At 38.1% G+C, this 22,500-nt stretch overlaps 1 protein-coding gene across 2 annotated transcripts in view; it reads left to right on the top strand.

The window, feature by feature from the left end:
* Positions 1–22,500, top strand: part of ankfn1b (ankyrin repeat and fibronectin type III domain containing 1b) — a 160,549-nt gene that overhangs the window by 32,006 nt on the left and 106,043 nt on the right. For both annotated transcript variants that reach the window (XM_087309988.1, XM_087309987.1), the window contains one exon: positions 3,728–3,951. In XM_087309988.1, the coding sequence (XP_087166114.1) occupies positions 3,728–3,951 (224 nt within the window). The remainder of the gene's footprint in view (positions 1–3,727; positions 3,952–22,500) is intronic.

The following is a 22,500-nucleotide window of genomic DNA, read 5'->3' as shown; positions in this document are numbered from 1 at the left end:
TGTTGAAATTGATTAATAATTGATTATGCATCAAATATGATTATTTTTCCCACAGAAACATTTTCTCTGATGTGGCCGAAAGTCTTTTTTTATTCAAACAGAAGAAGGAAATTCAAGTTAGTCAACGAACTTTAAACGTTTTTAGTGCAAAAACATGTCAGAAATTTACATGGATTTACAAATTTGCAAAAATATAATAATAAAAAAAAGAAAAAAACATATATTATATAAAATATAATATTATTAATATATAATAAAAATATAATAATTATAAGAACTGGCGATGCAGTGGGGCAGTAGGTAGTGCTGTCGCCTCACAGCTAGAAGGTCGCTGGTTCAAGCCTTGGCTGGCTCAGTTGGCGTTTCTGTGTGGAGTTTGCATGTTCTCACTGCGATCGCGTGGGTTTCCTCCGGGTGCTCCGGTTTCCCCCACAGTCCGAAGACATGCGGTACAGGTGAATTGGGTAGGCTAAATTGTCCGTAGTGTTTAAGTGTGAATGAGTGTGTGTGAATGTTTCCCACAGATGGGTTGCAGCTGGTAGGGCATCCAGTGCGTAAAAACATGCTGGATAAGTTGGCGGTTCATTCCGCTGTGGCGACCCCGGATTAATAAAGGGATTAAGCTGAAAAGAAAATGAATGAATGAATAATAATAACTTGACTTTTATTGCTTATGTTATAGTTTTCTCAAATGTATATGCCAATATTTGCTTAAATTCTTGGGTTTTGCTGTGAAAATACTTAAAAATCTTGTTTTTTTTATCTCAAAATCATGGAGAGAATGGTTTACCATCATTACAATGTGTGCTGAAATCGTGTTTATTCACATTATGATCAATGCATATAAACTTAAATTCAATTTTCAATTTTGGACGAACCATCTTTTTAATCTGGATGTAATAATAATAATAATAATAATAATAATAATAATAATAATAATAATAATAATAATATTGATAATGGTTCCTTACATTTATAAAGCACTTTTCTTGGCACTCAAAGCGCTTTACACATAGGGGGAAATTTCCTCATCCACCACCAGTACAGCATCCACCTGGATGACATGAAGCAGTCATATTGCACCAGAACATACACCAGCTGATTGGTGGAGAGGAGACAGAGTGATGAAGAGAAATTATGATATAGGGATTGTTAGTAGGCCATGATGGACAAGAGGCCAGAGTGAAACCCCTACTCTTGTTTTTAAAGGATATCTTGGGATTTTTAAACTGGATCTTGGTTTAATGTCTCATCCAAAAGATGGCGCTGATTGAGCAGTATAGAGTCCCTGTCATTATACTGGGGCATTAGGATCCACAGATACCGCATGTTGGGTGCCCCCTGCTGGCCTCACTAACTTTATATCCAGCAGCAACCTAGCTTTCCCATGTGGTCTCCCATCCAGATACTGACCGGGCGCAGCCCTGCTTAGCTTCAGAGAGTTGCAGAGAGCTAGCTGCCGGCTGTAAACTGACAGAGTGTGTCTGTAGTAGTAGAAACACTTTTGCTAATATGAAATGATAGACTTGACTAAAACGACTTTGAGGACCTGCACTACCTGACAAAAGTCTTGTCGTTGATCTCAGTTGTAAGAGCAACAAATAATAACTTGACTTCTAGTTGATCATTTGGAAAAGTGTCAGAAGGTGGATTTTTCTGATGGATCATCTGTTGATCTGCATCCCAATCATCACTAATACTGCAGAAGACCTACTGGAACCCGCATGGAGCCAAGATTCTCACAGAAATCAGTCAAGTTTGGTGAAGTAAAAATCATGGTTTAGGGATACATTCAGTATGGGGGCGTGCGAGAGATCTGCAGAGTCTATGGCAACATCAACAGCCTGAGGTATCAAGACATTTGTGCTGCCCATTACATTACAAACCACAGGAGAGGGCAAATTCTCCAGCAGGATAGCGCTCCTTCTCATACTTCAGCCTCCACATCAAAGCTCCTGAAAGCAAAGAGGGTCAAGTTGCTCCAGGTTTGGCCAGCCCATTAACCATATATGAACGTTATTGAGCATGTCTGGGGTAAGATGAAGAAGGCAGTTCCTGAGTCCTGCAGGTACGCTTTCTTTGCCATTCCAGATGACTTTATTAATCAGTGATTTGAGTCAGTGCAGAGATGTATGGATGCAGTCCTCCAAGCTCATGATGGAGTCAGACACAATATTCATTCTGTCTCCACTGCAGCAGGACTTTATATTCTATACTGGACATTATTTCTGTTCAGTGATGAGACTTTAGTCTAAGCAGAGTCAGACCTTACTGTCCTAATGAAATCATTAATAATCAAGGCATGATCATGTTTTATTGTGGTCAAATAAGCGTCATCTAGAGGCCTTTGCCTTTCAAATAAGACACTTTCGATACCAATTGATCAACTAGAACAGGGTTTTTCAAAGTCTAAGACAGTGGGCCTCCCTTTTGACACAACTTATCCATTGGCGCCCCCCTCTTCCCAAACACACTCACACACACACACGAACACACACACGAACACACACACACACACACACACACACACACACACACACACACACACACACATATATATATATATATATATATATATATATATATATATATATATATATATATATATATATATATATATAAATATATAGACACAGACAGATGTCAGACTGTTAACTCACTTTTAGCATCATTTGGATGAAAGTGCAATTATTTATTATTTACAGAGTAATAAGTATTTTAATATAACGTTTTTAAAACTAGGATGATGGTTCAATATGAATAGAACAGATCCAAGAACTGTCCATCCCAGTCAAAACAGTGGAAGTTTAGCGGGTCTCATGCTGTCATTAGCCAAAATATCTTGTCAAACTACACATAAAGGTCGTGGTTCATCAGCTGGTCCTGTCCACGTAAATCCTAAACTCAAATACTGATCATCATATCGTCGTCTTTTGGGTTTAAGCCCTGAACTTGAAGGCTTTGAATCGGGGGGTCTCAGAAACCGATCCATTGTATTAGCAGGCATATACCTGTATTGGCGGGCTTGCCAAACAGAAGCGAATTCACAGCTATGGCCTTCTGGGTAAAAAAGGTTTTCTTATTTTTGACGTATTATTTTTTTTTAGCTTTGTTTAATTAAAACGTTTAAATATTATAAGAAATACATATAATTAAACTTAATAATTGTATTTTTATTATATAATATTTTTTCCCGCGCCTCCCCTGACATGCTCTGGCGCCCCCCAGGGGAGGGGCGCCTCACACTTTGAAAACCCCTGAACTAGAAGTAAGGATATTATTTGTTGTTCCTAAATCTTGGATAGATAACAAGACTTTTGTCAGGTTGTGTATATAATAATGATTTTCTCAAAACATATATGGCAACATTTGCTTATTCTTTTCTTCTGGTATGAAAAAATGTAGAAATCTTAACATGATCCAATTTAGGTGGCACTATCCCTTTAATCTGATTGTAAACTGAGGAACCTCCTGAACTGTGGTAGAAAGATTTTTTCATTTTCGTTCAAACAGAAGAAAGAAACTCAAATAGGTTTTGAACAAATGGAGGCTGAGCAAATGATAAGAGAATGTTCAATTTTGGGTGAACTATCCTTTTAATCTGGATGTAAACTGACGGAGTGTGTCGGCCTCCTGAACTGTGGTAGGAAGGCTTTTGCAGAGAACCAGAGAATGAGATGAAATGTGTCAGAAGTGTGATGAACGGTGTGTGTGTGTCTGTCCTCAGGTGAGATGTGGAGGCTGGAGGATGAGAGCGAGGCAGACATGGCTCCAGGTGCCGTTGACCTGCGTCCTCGCTCTCAGTCACCGTTCTCACATTTCAGACGGCGAGCGGCGTATCTGAGGAAGAGCATCTCAGCGGACGATCATCTAGTGGATTCAGAGTTCCAGAGCATCCAGACAGAGGACAGGAGCTCAGCTGATCCCAAAGCTAAACTCAAGAGGAAGTTTGTAAGTACAAGTTGTAAGTTGTAAAGCACAACCTAAATATGGTGAATGAAGCCCCGCCTTTTAGTATAAGAGGCAATCAGCAAATGGCATAGACTGAGGATTCTCCTCGAACCTGAAATGAGTTTCTGCAGATTTTGTGTGATTCATTAGTTGTTTAATTGTATATGCAATGGTAAGCTTTTGGAGAATTTGATGTTTTCCCATTCAAGCAGAATGCTTGTGTGGGGTTTCATAGATGACTGCCGAGTGAAATGACTTGCCTTAAAGCGACTTCGATTAAAGTTTGCGTGAACTGGAAGCCGCGACTGCTATTTTTATGTATTGTTCCTAGAGCAGGGGTGCCCAAAATTTGTCTTATGAAGGACTAAAAACCAAACTTGATTGAGGGTGGTGGGGTGAAGCTAAACATACCAAACTGTATGTTACTGTAGTTGCCATGGTAACTTCCTAATTTAATAATATTTAAAAATATAAAGAAAGAAAAACTTTAATCGTGTTAATATTTATATATAGTTTTTACATTTTACAATGTACTTGCAATAAAACCCTAAACAATTTCATTTATAACACAATGGAGAACTCAATTATGAAATAAAAGTCCTAATAGTGTTTTTAGCACATATATGTCAACATCTAAAAAATTTGTGTTAGTTTATGACCCTTTAAAAAACCGGATTAATTCACAATATTTAATTGAAACAATTAATTTCAGTTTTGCTTTTTTTGTAGGTCAGCAATTAAAACATAAGGTTATGTTAAATTAGAAATGACGATCTCTGTTTGAGGGATTCGCCACAACCTTCCCCATCATTTGTCCCCATCTGATTGGTTGGCGGGCCAAATCAGGGGTTACCATGGGCCAACTGTGGCCCACGGGCCCTAGTTTGGGCATCTTTGTCCCAGAGAAACACAATATTAAATGAGAAAACAGTGGGCTTTGTTTTTTTGTTCTAATGCGAGCAATTTAATTTGCGATTTTAATTTTGTAGTCAAGCTTCAGCTCAATGTTCTGTAAGCCGTGGCAACAATTCTGCAACAGCTCTTAAAAATGACCTGTTTAGCTCCAACTTGCTTCAACACACCTGCAAGGAAGTTTCTAGTATATTTAGTAAGAACTTGATTAGCTGGTTCAGTTGTGTTTGGGTTGAATCGAGATCGTGATCTTTTTTAATTAATAATTAATTGCGCAGCTCTACCTAGTAGTACAAGGACAAACTATTTTTTTTCTTAATCGCATGCACTGTGACAATCACATGTGAATTGTTCACTCCAAAACTAGCATTGTGAGCTAAGCAAACCAATATGGTTAGTTTTGATTTCATTTGTACTTTTATGGGTGGCAACAGTCCATCCATAATGAGCATTTGGTCAGTTTACCAGTTTACTGTATTTGATATCTGCGGCTAACACTGGCAATATGACAGTGGGTGGTCAGTATGCACATTTTTTTAAATTACGAAAATTATCATTTAAAATTATTTTTAATTAATCTTGTTGTCTCTATCTAATGACATATTCTCTGACTTTGGTCTTTTGAATTTATTACTTGTTCTAGCGCAAAGAGAAGGTAATAATTAGTGTAACCACATACTTTCTGTATATTGACTGATTGTTTGCCTTTATTTCCTATAATATATAAACTTATTGTATGTTCTACTTTTATAATGGCCATTATTGATTATTAAGACTGATATTCAGCAAAAGAGAGGGCATGTATTGTATTTTCAATGAGAATGAAGGGAGGCAGTAATGTTATAGGCTCCGTTTGATCATAAATGCACATACAGTGAAGACGACACTCGTATAAATATGCAGCTACCCGACGCCTCAACATTTCTGCTGTTTGTTATGTTGCTAATATCAACATGAAAATAGCAGTTTCTTATGTCATGTTTTCATTTTATTGTTAATAAAGTGAAACAACGTAGCCAGAGTGACGTTATTAAGGTTATAAAGCACACTATTCCCTTTGAAGATTTACTCGTGTCCTCAGGAGTTTGTTTTCCTCATCTTGCGAACTTGCGAAGTCTGAACTTACAAGGAGAGGATGCAGGACTGGACTGTGTGTAGACTACTTAATATTAAGGAAAAAGCCCCAATCAGACTGCAGCCCTGCCTCTGTTTTCAGATGTCTCCGTTTTCCCCCATCCACACTGAGACGGAGCAGCAGCGTTTTAAAATGAAAACGGCCTCTTAGAGCTGCACGATTCTGGCTAAAATGAGAACCGCGATTTTTTTTTGCTTAAAATAAAGATCACAATTTTCTCACGATTGTGTATATGTAAAATAAAGGTATGGTAAAAACAAACATATGGCAAAACATCGATAATAATATTATGTGTACTGGTTTTTATAAATAATTCTATTCTACTTATAATAATTCTGATGTTGAATTATTATGTTTGAGATATAGGCTTGCAATCTGTCATATTAGACATTTATTCACTGGTAAAATCAGACATTTGCCATTATCAGACAATATATTTAACAATATATAGGCTAGAGTAGTTATACTGACATTGTAAACATTTATTTTCATGCACAACTGTGGGTTCGCTTTGAAAGAAAAAACATATCAAATGCTTGTCGTAATCATAACTCTAAACTGCGATATGATTATTTAAATGAAGTGCACACTTTCGGTTTCATTTTGACTGCTAAGTGTTTGTTTATACTTCAGCGCGGCTCCCTAACGATTACTCTGTGCCACAAATTAAATATTATTTACAACTCTATTACCTGTTACTCACAGCATATGCAGGTTCTGTTCACTAAAGTAGACGCGTGCGCGTCCATCATTAAGTAGTGCGCGCCCTCTCTGTGATAACAGCTCACGGTCAGCAGCTCACATCACGTGGGATTTCCCAGCCGCGAAAACATCATTATATGAAGACAAAAATGACATTTTAGGTGAATTATACCTTATAAATACAGTATGTGACTCATTCAACATCATTTGGAGATCTCAATGTCACTGAGCATCATGAAACATTGAAAAGACTCGTGCAGCCGCCTTTTCTTCTCTCCTGAACTTGAAAATACAATTGACAGAATCGTAGAAATGCTGGATTAAGATCGTCCAGGGGGTCGAATCGAGATCGCAATCTTTTAACGATTAATTGTGCAGCTCTACGGCCTCTCATTTTCGGCGCTCGAAAACTGTGGCGTAGTGTGTACGGATGGCATAACCATAGCAAAACTTATGCAATTTCAAACTAAAACGTATAAGTGTAAACGGGGCCTCATTCTAACGAAGGGAGCGATTCGTTTGTGAATGAATCTCCGTTATAAACGACTCGTTCAGTTAGCCGACAATAATACAAGTTTCTTGCACCGCAGCGTCTTATCATATTTCATTTACATAGTTTGCTGATTTTATTCAACAAAACTAGCATAAGCCTGGAATTTAGTGCGAGTTGGTGCTATTCTCCATATGATCAGTGCTGTAAGTGACTGTATTATCATCGACACTTGTTTACCACAATCGTTCATAACATATAAAAACATACAAAATGAAAACTTACTTATCAAATGTTCTGCCTCTGTGCTTAGTTTTTTTGTTTGCTCGTTACTACACCCGTAAACAATGCTAAAGTCCAACATCTTCACATTGGCTTTAGTTTTGACCAGTGCGGTTGAATGACATTTGTCCTGGGAGCACTGTACAAATGTGGCGCCGCTATTGATGCATGCTCAGTGTCTGTATGCGATATCTAGTGTATATATCTATGCTGCTCAGTGAGGGCTGTTTTACGGATGAGATGTTAAAAATCACAGGATCAACATTGTATATATATATATATATGATAATTGTATAAATATATATACAATTACTTGTTTTAATACATAAGATGACTTTTTTATTCTATTTCTTTCAGCCTTGGTGAACCCAATAAATTCCTTTCCTAAAAGCAATCAACAAACAACATATCTCAAATAAATAAGAACACGAATGTCAAGTATTCCTTCAAATTAAATGTTTCTTCAAAGCGGTCCTGCATGCACATTGGGGGGGGGGTTGTATTAATATTTAATGCGGTGTGTAGAATAGCATGAAAGTGGAGCCCTCATTACCTGCCTGCGTCGTGTAATAGAGGCTCAGGTGCTCGAATGCAACCTGACATTCACAGACACTTTACAAAACAAACCCAACTGCGTGTGTGTGAGAGTGTGTGTCGCTGTCAGAATGGGCTCTTCTCTGGAAATGATGAGTCGACTCTGTTTAGGGGTAAGACGTCTGTGTTTGTGTCTGAACGGCTTTATTTTAATGTTGTTTGACAGGCTTGATGTGCGACTATAGTCTTGTTTAGGGGATTCTTTAACATATATTGAATGCAGCCTGTCAGTAGACTAACTAAAGACCATCAAAGTCTTTGTAGAAAGTAGTGATGTATGAGCTATGTATGATAACAAAATCATAGCTAAGAGCAGGGAACGTTAAAGAAACTATTGAAATGTTTGTTTTGTGTGTGTGAATTTGATAATGCACTTCAAAATGATGTTTGTTCAAACTACTTAAAAGTTAAAGTGAGCTAAAAACAACACAAATCTTACGTTTTTTTGGCGGCAACTTAATTATGTTCAATTCACTTAAATTTGTAAAAACCAATACGCTAATGCCGAGTTCAGACTGCATGATTTTCCAACTAGTCGTGTTACAGATGTTTTCACACTGCATGACTATCTGGGCTAGCGTTTCGTCGCTGCTTTGTTTACACTGCAAGATGGTTCGGCGACATACACATTCACATTGAATGACTTTACTATAGGGAGAATCGCCGACAACTTCGTCCAAACTACGTCTCACAGCCAAAAACACGTAGTATAGCCTATCTTTTGTTATTAACTACATAATGAGAAAAAGCCTTTAATGGGGTAGAACATGTACATGTTTGCTCACCTGGGTTTAAAGGGAATTAGCCATTTCTCCTCAACGTTGATAATAAACTAATGTCTTTCTGTATGAAACGTCAAACAGACACGGTTGCTCCTGAGTCCTGTCAAACCTCCACTAGTTTTCCCTTCATTTTGTGGGTCCAAATAAACCGAAAAAGAGCGCTTTTAACTTCTCCCCCCAGCCTCCCGCTATCCTGCAGCAGATATACACACACACACACAAGTGAAAGCTGCTCTCTCATTGGCTGTAGGCGATCGCTGATGTTATTTTCAATCAAAACTCAATTCACACGGCAGGATTTGCATCGCCGACAGCTCCAGATATTCAGCACGCCAAATATCTCAGAGGCATCGGCGACTCATTGGCGATTCTCTCAGATCGCCTCTTTGAAAGTTCATACTGTGTGATTGTCACTCACGTGCACGAGCAGCGATTTGCCTGTGATTTCAGCCATTTGTCGGCGATTTCTCAAAACCTGTCGGCGAGCCGAAATCGGGGCTAAAATCACGCAGTCTGAACTAGGCATTACTTAATGTTGTCCCAAGACATCGATTGTGTGGAGCTCAGCATTTTTACTGTGTAATAACGGAGCATCAAATCGTCATGCTAGAATGATTTTTGAAGGATCGTGTGATTCTGAAAACTGGAGTAGTTTAGCTTTGCAATATAGGAATAAATTCTGTTTTAAAATGTATTCATAGTGCAAAAATAGCTATTTTCAACAAATTTTATGCTCAAAAATAATATTTTTGGCTGCTTGTTTATTTGAAAATGAGCTAAAACAACACAATTTTTGAGTTTTTTGGGGACAACTCCATTGTTTTATGTTCAATTCACTTACATTTTTAAAAACTAATACGCTAACTTAATGTTGTCAAAGCACAAATCGATTGTGTGGAGCTCAGCATTTTTACAGTGTAGTAACTGAACTGCAAATCGTCATGCTGGAATGATTTCTGAAGGATCGTGCGACTCTGAAGACTGGAGTAGTTTAGCTTTGCAATTTAGGAATACATTAAATTCTAAAATATATTTAGAGTGCAAAAATCGCTATTTTAGACTAACCGTACACAGGTTAATCTAGCTTGTTCAAACCACTGGTTAAAATAAGCTAAAAAGCTGACTTCTCTGGATGTGGAGGCGCAGCAGCTCTACTCGGAGCTCCTCCTGGGTGTCAGAACTCCTCACCCGGTTTATAAGGGTGCACGCTGCCCCCCTGCGAAGGACACTCATTTCGGCCGCTTGTATCCGAGATCTTGTTCTTTCGGTCATCACCCAAAGCTCATGACCATAGGTTTGAGCAGGAAGGTAGATTGACCGGTAAATCAAGAGCTTTGCCTTTCAGCTCAGCTCCTTCTTTACCACAACAGACCGGCGACCACATTACTGCTGCCGCTGCACCAAATCCAACTGTCAATCTCACGCTCCATCCCTCCCTCACTCGTGAACAAAACCCCAAGATACTAAAACTCCTTCATTCGGGGAAAGGACTTTCCTCCAACCTGGAGAAGGCAAACCACCTTTTTCCAGTGGAGCACCATGGCCTCAGACTCGGAGGTGCTCATTCTCATAAACATTGTTGAAAAAAGGTCTACACAAGTAGAGTTTTCTTGTTTTAACACATTCAAATATGTTGTAAAGAAATAACTACATTAGTTTATTCCAGTTCCATTGGTCCAACCGGGTCATTACCAAAAGTCCTTAGTGTTTAGCCCCTTACAAGTCTAAAATCTCATTCTTAATGTTCTTATAAGGGTCTTAAAAAGTCCTAAATTTGACTTAATGTAACCTGCAGAACCCCTGGATATATATCACATCACCAAAAATGATTGAAGTCATGTCCATGTGTTGTGGAGAAGTCCTTATATTGGTTATTGTGGCAGGCCTACTTGTGAAATATGTGGACAAAAAAATCACTGCAGTGCTAATAATTTAGCTTTCAACTGTATATGTGTGTTTCATAAGCAGTTTTCCTCCTGATTCTTTCATTTCCAGTGTAGGAGTGTCATGGTACAGTAAGCAGATTATTTTGTTTGTGTGTATTTGTGTGTGTGTGTGTGTTTTGGTATATTGTACGTTTAATAATTTTCAAAACGCTGACACATTCAGAAATCATTCCAGGTTTGCAGAGCGCTTTATTATGAGACAGCTCAGTGGTTACAGTATTTATACAAATAAACAGTGCTTTGGCCGTCTGCCAGAAACTAGCAGCTTAAATTGGAGTTTTTTTTTTGTGGGAGAAAATGGCTGGCAGAAGCTTTTTGCGGTGCATTAGCGTCCTGTTTGAATGGCCTGCTGCTTGTGGATGATTGTGTGGACTTGTAGTGAACTTGTGGCTGATCTGTGTGAAGATAAACGACACAGCGGCGGCTCCATCAGGACGGATGCTTGAATTATTCATGATGGATATTCATGCCAGGTATTTGTCATATATTAATCAGATGTTTTATTTAATGCACAATGATGCGCTCGGCTGAATTAGTTTCTTTATAGAGCTCATGAATAGAGTCTTTGCTGCTGCTGCTCTGTCTTTGCATGGGGATTATATTGGATTATATTGGAATTGTAATCATTATTATAGTTTGTCTGACAAGTTTTCGCTACTAGCAATGAATGCTTTCTCCGGATATAATGTAAATCATTACATGATGAAGTAGACAGAATGCATTTGAATTATGTATAACAAAGGATGTATATTAAGAGCTTTCTAGATCAAAAGCAGGAAGATTCTCATTCTTATGGAAAACCAATTGTAATGCATTGTTTACTTTATTTAATTTTAATTACAGTAATAGTATATACACTCACCGGCCACTTTATTAGGTACACCTTACTAGTATCGCATTGGACCAACTTTTGCCTTCAGAACTGCCTTAATCCTTTGTGGATTAGATTCAACAAGGTACTGGAAAGATTCAACAAGGTACTGCAGATTTTGCTGCTGCTGTAGCCCATCCGCCTCAAGGTTGGAGGTGTTCTGCATACCTTGGTTTTAATGAGTGGTTATTTTTGAGTTACTGTTACTGTCTGGCCATTCTCCTCAGACCTCTGGCATCAACAAGGCATTTGCGCCCACAGAACTGCCGCTCACTGGATAATTTCTCTTTTTTCAGACCATTCTTCGTAAACCCTAGAGATGGTTGTGCGTGAAAATCCAAGTAGATCAGTAGTTTTTGAAATACTCAGACCAGCTCATCTGGCACCAACAACCATGCCACGTTCAAAGTCATTTAAATTCCCTTTCTTCCTGATTCTGATGCTCGCTTTGAACTGCAGCAGATTGCCTTGACCATGTCTACATGCCTAAATGCATTGACTTGCTGCCATGTGATCGGCTGATTAGAAATTTGCGTTACCAAGCAGTTGGACAGGTGTACCTAATATAGTGGCCAATGAGTGCATATAACAGAACAACCAATACCTTTGTGATTTACAAGTCTGAAAACAAAATAAGAAATCACAACAAAGTTAGCATATATTCCCTCAGTATTTAAAGCCTGAAAACGTGTAATATTTTATATTAACCTGTTGTCTGTTGATTATCTGTCTTTTTATTGTGTTAGCAAATAAATGATAATAATTAATAAAATTCAATATTATATGAACATTTGCCTCAAAATCAATGCTTATTAATACCAAGTTTAAAGAACCAATGATACATTTGAAGTGGTCTCTTCATTATTTTTCAGAGTACATAATGTAAATATAAAGTTTAACATAATGACCATTGGCGTCACAGTGACGCAGTGGGTAGCACAATTGCATCACAGCAAGAAGGTTGCTGGTTTGAGCTCCAGGTTTGTCAGTTGGCGTTTCTGTGTGGAGTTTGCATGTTCTCCCCGTGTTGGCGTGGGTTTCCTCCAGGTGTTCCGGTTTCCCCCACATTCTAAACCCATGCTCTATAGGTGAATTGAATAAGCTAAATTGGCTGTAGTGTATGAGTGTGTGTGTGAATGAGTGTGTATTGGTGTTTCCCAGTGTTTGACTGTGGCTGGAAGTGCATTCGCTGCTTAAAGCATATGCTGGATAAGCTGGCGGTTCATTCCGCCGTGGCAACCCCTGATTAATAAAGGGACTAAGCCGAAAAGTAAATGAATGAATGATAATGACTATTTATAAAATGAAAACATGGTAAGAAAATATGGTTTATGGTATGGGTGAAAATAGGATTGTCTTGAAACACTTTTTATGAACAACAACAACACTGATTTCAGTTTCTCTGGACAAAATATAATTTCTTTACGTGTTGTTATGACCTGGACAGGTTTTGTATGTAAAAGATTAACAAATGCAAACTTTTAAAAATATCCAAAATAAACTGATCCTATCGTAAGATAAATTTAAGTGCTTACAATATTGGAATAATTCAAGTAACTTTATTTTTGTATTATATTATATTTTCAGCGCAGTGTTCATAGTATATTTTTCTCTTAAAGGGATAGTTCACCCAAAAATGGACAATTCTGTCATCATTGCTTTTTAAAAACCTGTTTGTATTACTTATTTCTGTTGAACACAAAAACTTGTTTTGAGAAATGTTGAAAACCTGTAACCATTGACTTCTATAGCATGTGTTTTTTTCTTCTATAGAAGTCAATGGTTACCAGTTTCTAACATTCTTCAAAATATCTTCTTTTTTGAATGGAACAAAACAAAAACAGCAGAACAAAGAAACTCATAAAGAGTTTGAAGGTGTGTAAACGATCTTTTTTGCGTGAACTGTTCTGATAAACTTCATTTAGTGCAATATTTGACCACTAAACTTCTGTTTTTCAGAGGTCAGAGAGTGTTTGCCGTGTAGTTTTATTAGCAGAGCTCTAGATGGCAGTGCTGAATAGCCACAAACACTCTCTGAGAGTCCGTCTGCGCTTCTTAATGCTGGAATGAGCTTCAGGATTATTCATAAAGAGCACAAACACATCGAATGTACTAATGAACAGGGGACGAGCATCGCAAATAGAAGATGAAAGCAATTCTAAGAGAAGCTGTGACGCTTAATGGAAGATTTTTCTGTTGAATGTGTTGTTTTCCTGAAATCCTCTCACACACACACACACACATTTGAGAGGCGAAAGGCTGGAGATTTTTTCCTCACAGCAGTGGTTGCTGTTGGTTACATGGTGAAACGGCGGCCATTAAGGCTCATTATGTATTTAGATGTGGGGCGTCGCTCCTAAACCCATCCTCACACTCTTCCCTCTGAAGTTTGTCCTTCTTTCTTTTCACTCTGTCTGCGTTTTTTTTATCTGACGTGTCTTTCTGCAGTTCAGTTAAAGCACTTAAGCTCTTCCAAAGTGTCGGAGTGTTTGTAAACTCTCCATTCAGTCTTATGTGTTAGTCTGAAGATGAATGAAACGCGACTCGTGTTTGTGCATGTGTGAATGCGAATCAATTTTGTGAATTGGATAAACGCAACCATCGCTCAGTCTTTATCGAATCAATTCAGTCCCTTGAGAAAGTGTGATCAGGCTAACAGCTAAAACCAACAAACATGTTTCATTGCAGACGCACAGTAAACACCAACCAGACCAAACACGTGATTCCCCCAAAATAAGAGATGAAGGAGCGAGCGGGAGAGGCTGTGTTTGTGATGTTTATGAGAGGGGGTCTGCATTATGCAAACGCAGAGGAGAAACAGAGAGAAGAGCTCTGAAGGATTGAGTTGAGAAACAGGAGAAATCCAAAGGCTGACTTCATTTTCACAAGTTTTCAATTATTTGCCTGCAGTGCATTGTGTCTTTCTCCACCAGAGACAGTAAACAACCATCCTAGCAACCAAAGTGATCCAACAAACGCTGAGAAAACCATAGCAACCACATATTAACATTGTTGCATTATTTGTGTTGGTAAGCAACACTCGTTTACTTTAGAAAATGTACAAATTATGTCCAATATGACAAACAGAAAGAGGAATAAAACAAACCTAAACTAACCTACACTATGACAAAAAAGTGAATTGTTTACTTTGAAGTTTTCACCCACCCACTCATCCGTTTATCTGTCTGTCTGTCTGTTTGTTTTTCCATCCATCCATCTGTTTGTTTGTCTGTCTGTCCGCTTTTCCATTCATTCGTCCGTCTGTTTGTCTGTTTTTCCATCCATCCATCCATCCATCCATCCATCCATCCATCCATCCATCCATCCATCTGCCCACCCATCTATCTATCGGTTTGTCTGTCTATCCATCCATCCATCCATCCATTAGTCAGTCTGTCCGCTTTTCCATCCATCCATCCATCTGTTTGTCTGCTTTTCCATTCATCCATCCATCCATCCATTCATCCATCCATCCATCCATCTGCCCACCCATCTATCTATCGGTTTGTCTGTCTATCCATCCATCCATCCATCCATCCATCCATCCATCCATCCATTAGTCAGTCTGTCCGCTTGCCATTCCATCCATCCATCTGTTTGTCTGCTTTTCCATCCATCCATCTATCCATCCATCAATCCATCCATCCATCCATCTGCCCACCCATCTATCTATCGGTTTGTCTGTCCATCCATCCATCCATCCATCCATCCATTAGTCAGTCTGTCCGCTTTTCCATCCATCCATCCATCCATCAGTTTGTCTGCTTTTCCATCCATCCATCCATCCATCCATCCATCCATCCATCCATTAGTCAGTCTGTCCGCTTTTCCATCCATTGATCTATCTGTTTGTCTGCTTTTCCATCCATCCATCCATCCATCCATCCATTAGTCAGTCTGTCCGCTTTTCCATCCATTGATCTATCTGTTTGTCTGCTTTTCCATCCATCCATCCGTCCATCTATCCATCCATCATTTTGTCTGTCTGTCTGTCTGTTTTTCCATCCTTCCGTTTGTTTTTCCATCCATCCATCCATCCATCCATCCATCCATCCTTTTGTCTGTCTGTTTTTCCATCCATCCGTCTGTTTTTCATTCCATCATCCATCCATCCATCCATCCATCCATCCATTTGTCTGTCAGTCTGTTTTTCCATCCAACCATCTGTTTTTCCATCCATCCATCCATCCATCCATCCATCCATCCATCCATCCATTTGTCTGTCAGTCTGTTTTTCCATCCAACCATCCATTCGTCTGTTTATCCATCCATCCTTTTGTCTGTCTGTCTGTTTTTCCATCCTTCCATCTGTTTTTCCATCCATCCATCCATCCATCCATCCATCCATCCATCCTTTTGTCTGTCTGTTTTTCCATCCATCCGTCTGTTTATCATTCCATCCATCCATCCATCCATCCATCCATCCATCCATCCATCCATCTATCCATTTGTCTGTCAGTCTGTTTTTCCATCCATCCATCCATCCATCCATCCATCCATCTTCTTTGTTCTCTGCTGATTACATCCCTTACCTTTATTTTCTAAGTTAATCCCTTCAACGACGACTCGACGCACATGCAGATTGCCAGATTGGTGACACATTTCAACCAAAAGTGCTGAAATATAATTGGGTAAACTGGCAGCAGGCTGGTTATAGAGACCTGAACAAAGACAGGCACAGAATGCACATATTCATATATTCACTCAGTATGTATCTTAAATATCTGCAAACATACAGTATTATGGTATTTTATGATTAAGAAGAGCTGAAAACTTACATCCAGCTTAATTTAGATGTAAAAAAACTTGCATATTGAAAATGAATAGTTAAACTTTGTTTAACTTTCTAAAAAAAATGGGTAAAACAGTTACATTAAAGTAACAAAAACATTTGTTATTATGACTTTTTTGTCATTAAACTTTTTTCCTTTTTTTTGCTGTCAGAACTTGAATTATAGTCTTTCTAGCATTCATCACAGTCAGTGCTTTTGGACTCTCGAGACCTGTTTTTGTTTATTTGGAAATTGAACTGCATTGTTAAAACAATGTCACACATCATAAAAACAGCAGTTGTAGAGACAATAAATATTGCACACCCCAAACACCCTCCCGCCCTAAAGTTCATCAATCAGATATTTTAAATAGCCGAGCTTGACTTCAAATGTTTTGTAACGGAGTGCACTGAGTTCGTTTTGCAGCTCGTACACACGGCAGCTCATAAAAAACACAGTGATCTATGAACACAACCATATTAAGCACAAAATACGGCCTGTTGACTAGTGTTGTAGTTCAAATACTTACTTGTCGTCTCAACATTTTGAGGCTCCAGAGTGCAAAGCAGTATTTTATTTGTCTGTTTATTAAAAAATCCCTCTTCGTATTAGGTTTGGCATGTCTGATTATTAGCTGAAGCAAATATTGTAAACAGTGAAATGCATAGATCATCCATCCAGTCATCCATTCATCCACTTGTTTGTCTTCTTTATCTTCTGTTTTGTTCTCTGCTGATTACATCCCTTTTTGCTACCTTAATTCTTTTAGTTAAGTCAACTGAAATGCATAGATGCATTCATGGCGAATCAAATTGAAGGTGAAATTGCTTTAAATAATCCTTAGTTTTTTGCACAGGGCGGTTAGTTCTAATTTACTTATAGGCCATGTGTTTGGACTGTGGGGGAGTACCCAGAGGAAACCCATGCAAACACAGGGAGAACATGCAAACTCCACACAGAAATGCTAAATGACGAGGCTCAAACCAGTGACCTTCTTTCTGTCAGGCGACAGTGCTAACCACTTAGCCATCATGCCACCCTCTAGACTTATTTCTCTATATGTTATTCATTAATATTTCAAACAACTTAAATGTCAATAAAAGTCACTGATAATTAAACTGTTGAGTTGAATTTATAACATCAAAAGACGACAGAGCATAGATCAACATCCCATAATGCAATAAGGCAACCGGAAAAAACAAAAACACTTGTGAATCACTTAGTACGAAGATAATATACAGATTTTTTTATGGTGCATTATTGTTGTATGTTTTGTAGAATCAGATTTAGCAGTGTGCGATTCTGGAGTAAATTATAAGGTGCGTTCGACTTGAATCATGGCTGCAGCCAGTGATTAATGAGATTAGCCAAGCGCAGGCGGAGGCGGAGTTGAAAACGGATTCGACAAGCCGGACGATTCGGGGCTCAAAGTTGCAGCAGTCATGATGACCGATCACATGGCGTCATCATCCTTTATTTATTTAAATTTTTCATTTATAACAACAAAATATTTACAGTACAAATAAAACAGAACACAGCCTCTCCAAACTGTAGTTCATTTTAAAACTTTACATATTTAATTATAAATTAAATATATAACAAATGCATGAAAGAATTAAGGGGAAACGAGAGGGTGATATAAACAAACAAACAAACAAGCAAAAAAAAAAATAGGCCTATTAAATGCAAATCAATAAGCACAAATTTTAGGAGTTTAAACATCTCTCTTTAGGCTAATACTTCTTGTTTGAATATGCTAAAAAGGTATTTACATTTATTTACATTTATAGATATAAAACTTTCCGATATATATTAATGTAAACCCCAAAACAAGGTGTTTTGATTAAGTCTTAAACTATAAATAAGATTATTTTAAAAATGATTTATTTTAGGCATTAAAAAAAGCACTTTAATCCAAGAAGATTGAACAAACGGACATTCCCAAAATAAGTGAGCTACACTTCAATCATATAAATAATTGTATAATTATTCAGTAAAATAGTTCTTGAACTTAATTTGTTAAGAAACCTTTTAGGGTGACTGAATCAATGATGATAATTATTTTATTAATAAGTACTTTTTATTATTATCATTAAGTCTGTAAGACTTATTTGAGTTAATATTTAGGTTATTCACTAAAATATAAAATTTAAATCGTTCATGATTGCTGTAAATAGTCTATAAAAACGGTCAAAATGAACCGATGCAAACAATAAAGCCTTTATAATCAAATTATTCAACAAAGGATGATACTGCAGTAAAATATTTGCAGTCTTTTTGTAAGCATGATGCATACAAGATAGCTATGATATGAAAAGTGAATTGTTTGTTTGGAAATTTGTGAGATGGAGATTGTCCAATAATAAACTCGAAACACACCTGGCTGTTGTCATGTGGTGAACTCGGCCAATCGTGTAGGCTTGGGTGGTAATTCAGTAATATGGTATACTGCAGGATCTAAAAATAGCAACGGTATCAGTTTAAACACCGTTATACCATCTTAAAAACAATGCACTTATATATGAGACAAGTATTAAATATTAAATATTATTTATTTAATGCCTAAAAATGCGTATGCGTGATTGTCATCACGGGACAGTGTGGAGGAGAAAGAGAGAGGTGAGGTAAGAGTCAGCGTGATGCTGTGCGTCGCTGGCTTGGTGCTGTGTGTGTGTGTGTGTGTGTGTGTTTACAGACAGCTTGTTATAGGCTGTCTGTATCATCTACCTGGGTGGTTTTTGGTTTTGCTCTTCTGTTCGCGAACAACCCCCCGTGCAGATGTCTAATACGAACAAGACAATTTGTAAATTGTGCAACAAACAGGTGACTGCAAACTAAAGGTTGCATATACGGTTTTCAGTTTCTGAACGATTGAGGCACAAGCCAGCAGTTTGGTGACGCTGTCTGAGCCTTACATCATAATTTTTTTAATTATGCACAGTAATACAGTTTACCGAGGTAAAATAGGGAGGAGGTTTAACGATATCAAAGTTTGGATAGCGCCCCAGCCTACAATCGTGTAATATCAGTGTCGTCATCGCAGCTCGTGCAGTTGCTCTTCAGATGCTGCACCGGCTGAATCAATCGTCTGATCTCAGAGTGCTGTTGCACATGTGACAGTCACGTGGCGTCTGCAATCTGGACAAAATTTCTGACCAGCATGCACCGCTTTAAGACAGATTCCGATCAGTCTGCGCATCGCTGCATGAAGTCGAATGCACCTGTTCTACTGAGTTGAATTGGTTCATTGAATCAACTGATCTGAATGAACTGGTCTAACCCAGTCTTAATTGAGTCATAACAGCGACTGCTAGTGAATGCTGACTTTAATTAGAGTTTGCTCTTCATTCTTTTGAACAACTTAAAAGCTTCAGTCTCCTTTCATTATAATAACACATGAAAACGTCCTTTTGTGTTTCACAGAAGAAAGAAAAAAAGCCGCACGCACATGAAAGAGAGAAAACGAAGGCAGAATGAGAATTCGCTGAACTGTTTCTTTAATCCCGCACTGTCCTATGTCTCGAATCCTGTGATGTTTTCGTTGAGTTTGTGTCTTGGTAACCCGTTCTTGCGTCTGGCCGTCTGCAGGGATGTGTGTGTTGACGTATGGTTGTGTACATATACCGCGGTCACAGTGAGCTGCTCTATTCATCAGTGTTGAGTAATAGGCGTCTCTCCCTGATTGATTTTATTGCTTGAGCTATAGCGAGCTCCTGTTTGGGGTTTGTTGTTGAAGCGTCTGCGCAGGTGGACACGTTCAGCTGCTGTATTTCTGCTGTCAAAGAAATGATTCCAGGTTAAGTATAGCTTTGCAGGCACGCTGTGCTGTTGTACATGCTCGTGTTCCTGGCTTTCACTGACCTCATTACTCATAATGTCTCCAAATGTCTGCGTCATTAAACCAGATTTTGTTATTATTCTGAAAGCTAACTATAAACAAGGTGACTTGAACTAACTTGATAGCCAGATTCCATTCAAAGTAGTCGACCTGAAAGCGAAAACTGACCATAGAAGGTAGTGGTGTAATGGATCACAAATCTCACGGTTTACTTCACACTATGGTTTTTGAGTATTGGACGGGCCATTTTTCTGATCAGAAAAAAAAGGAGATGACAAATCTCATTTGGTTTCCATATGCAAACATATTACTGCAAAAACCATCAGTTTTAACAAACAGAAATTTACAGAATTATAATTAAAATAAAAATTGAAGAAGAACCAGCTGAAAAAAAAAGAAAATATTCTATACGAAAAACGATCTTTGCTTCTGTTGCTAAAAATGCTAAATATAGAAATCTAACATCTTGTACAACAGATATTTATTTGCAATTAATGATTCAACAATTCACATAAAACTTCATGTTTCATTATTGATGGATCATTTCTGAAAACTTATTCCGTGACCTACTTTTGAAGGTTGTTTGTCGCCACCCACTGGTTACAATAATAGCTAATATACATATATATAAAAGTAATAGCTACATCTTTTACCTGCGTCAAGTTCCATTAAAAGGTGATTTTAATTCATACAGAAAACACCTTTAATTAATAGCTTAAGAAAGCATTTATTCTGTCATTCTGTGCTTTCATACGTGTGAATTGAATGATGCGGTAGGCGATCTCTTTGCAATTGTTATAAATGTTGGATTAACTAATGCCGAGTTCAGACTGCATGATTTTCAAAGTAGTCGTGTTACAGATGTTTTCACACTGCATGACTATCTGGGCTAGCGTTTCGTCGCTGTTTTGTTTACACTGCAAGATGGATCGGCGACAGGGACTTTCACATTACATGACTTTACTTTAGGAAGAATCGCCGACAACTTCGTCTAAACTACGTCTCACAGCCAAAAACACGAAGTATATCTTTTGTTATTAACTACATAATGAGAAAGAAGCCTTTAATGTGGTAGAACATGTACATGTTTGCTCACCTGGGTTTAAAGGGAATTAGCCATTTCTCCTCAACGTTGATAATAAACTAATTTCTTTCTGTATGAAACGTCAAACAGACACGGTTGCTCCTGAGTCCTGTCAAACCTCCACTAGTTTTCCCTCCATTTCGTGGGCCCAAATAAACCGAAAAAGAGCACTTTTAACTTCTCCCTCAGCCTCCCGCTATCCTGCAGCAGGTATACACACACGCACACACAAGTGAATGCTGCTCTCTCATTGGCTGTAGGCGATCGCTGATGTTATTTTCAATCAAAACTCAATTCACACGGCAGGATTTGAATCGCCGACAGCTCCAGATATTTAGCACGCCAAATATCTCAGAGGCATCGGCGACTCATTGGCGATTCTCTCAAATCGCCTCTTTGAAAGTTCATACTGTGTGATTGTCACTCACGTGCACGAGCACCGATTTGCCTGTGATTTCAGCCATTTGTCGGCGATTTCTCAAAACCTGTCGGCGAGCCGAAATCGGGGCTAAAATCACGCAGTCTGAACTAGGCATTACAGGTTCAATAAAGTTTTTAATCCACGGGTCACGTGCGTTCCGAACTGTGGGTTATGATTTGTACGGAACACAAATCAACCGTGATTCGTTACACCCCTAATAGAAGGACATATTTGAATACTAAATTATGCAATAGCACCTCTAGTGGCAGTGCAGAGAATTCAGTGAGAAAATGCTAATGCTTGTCATGGATGGATCCGTTTCAATAGACTTTTTTGTAAAATTGTAAAAAAAAGTTTATATATATATATATATATATATATATATATATATATATATATATATATATATATATATATATATATATATATATATATATATATATATATATACAGGGCTTGACATTAACACCCATAAGTAAGCCAATTGTGGGTAGATTTCCGCTGTGGCTGGTCAGATGGACACCCCCACTAGCCACTTTGGCTGGTTGAAAATAATTTTTAAACTGTCAGAGCTGCCTCATCCCTAAAGATTAGAATGCTAGTTGATGATTTTAGAGCCGAGAAGCAGTACGATTGATAACTTTTTGTTCGAGCAAAAGAAAGCAGGTCAACACAGAGAAGATGATCAGGTGCACAGTGAGACACCGACAATCCTCGCTC

The sequence above is a fragment of the Danio rerio genome, chromosome 24 (assembly GCF_052040795.2).
Source record: "Danio rerio strain M-AB ecotype USA chromosome 24, GRCz13ab, whole genome shotgun sequence".
Taxonomy (NCBI): domain Eukaryota; kingdom Metazoa; phylum Chordata; class Actinopteri; order Cypriniformes; family Danionidae; genus Danio; species Danio rerio.
Note: the sequence above shows the minus strand (reverse complement) of the source record. Positions and strands in the feature narration are given on the sequence as shown.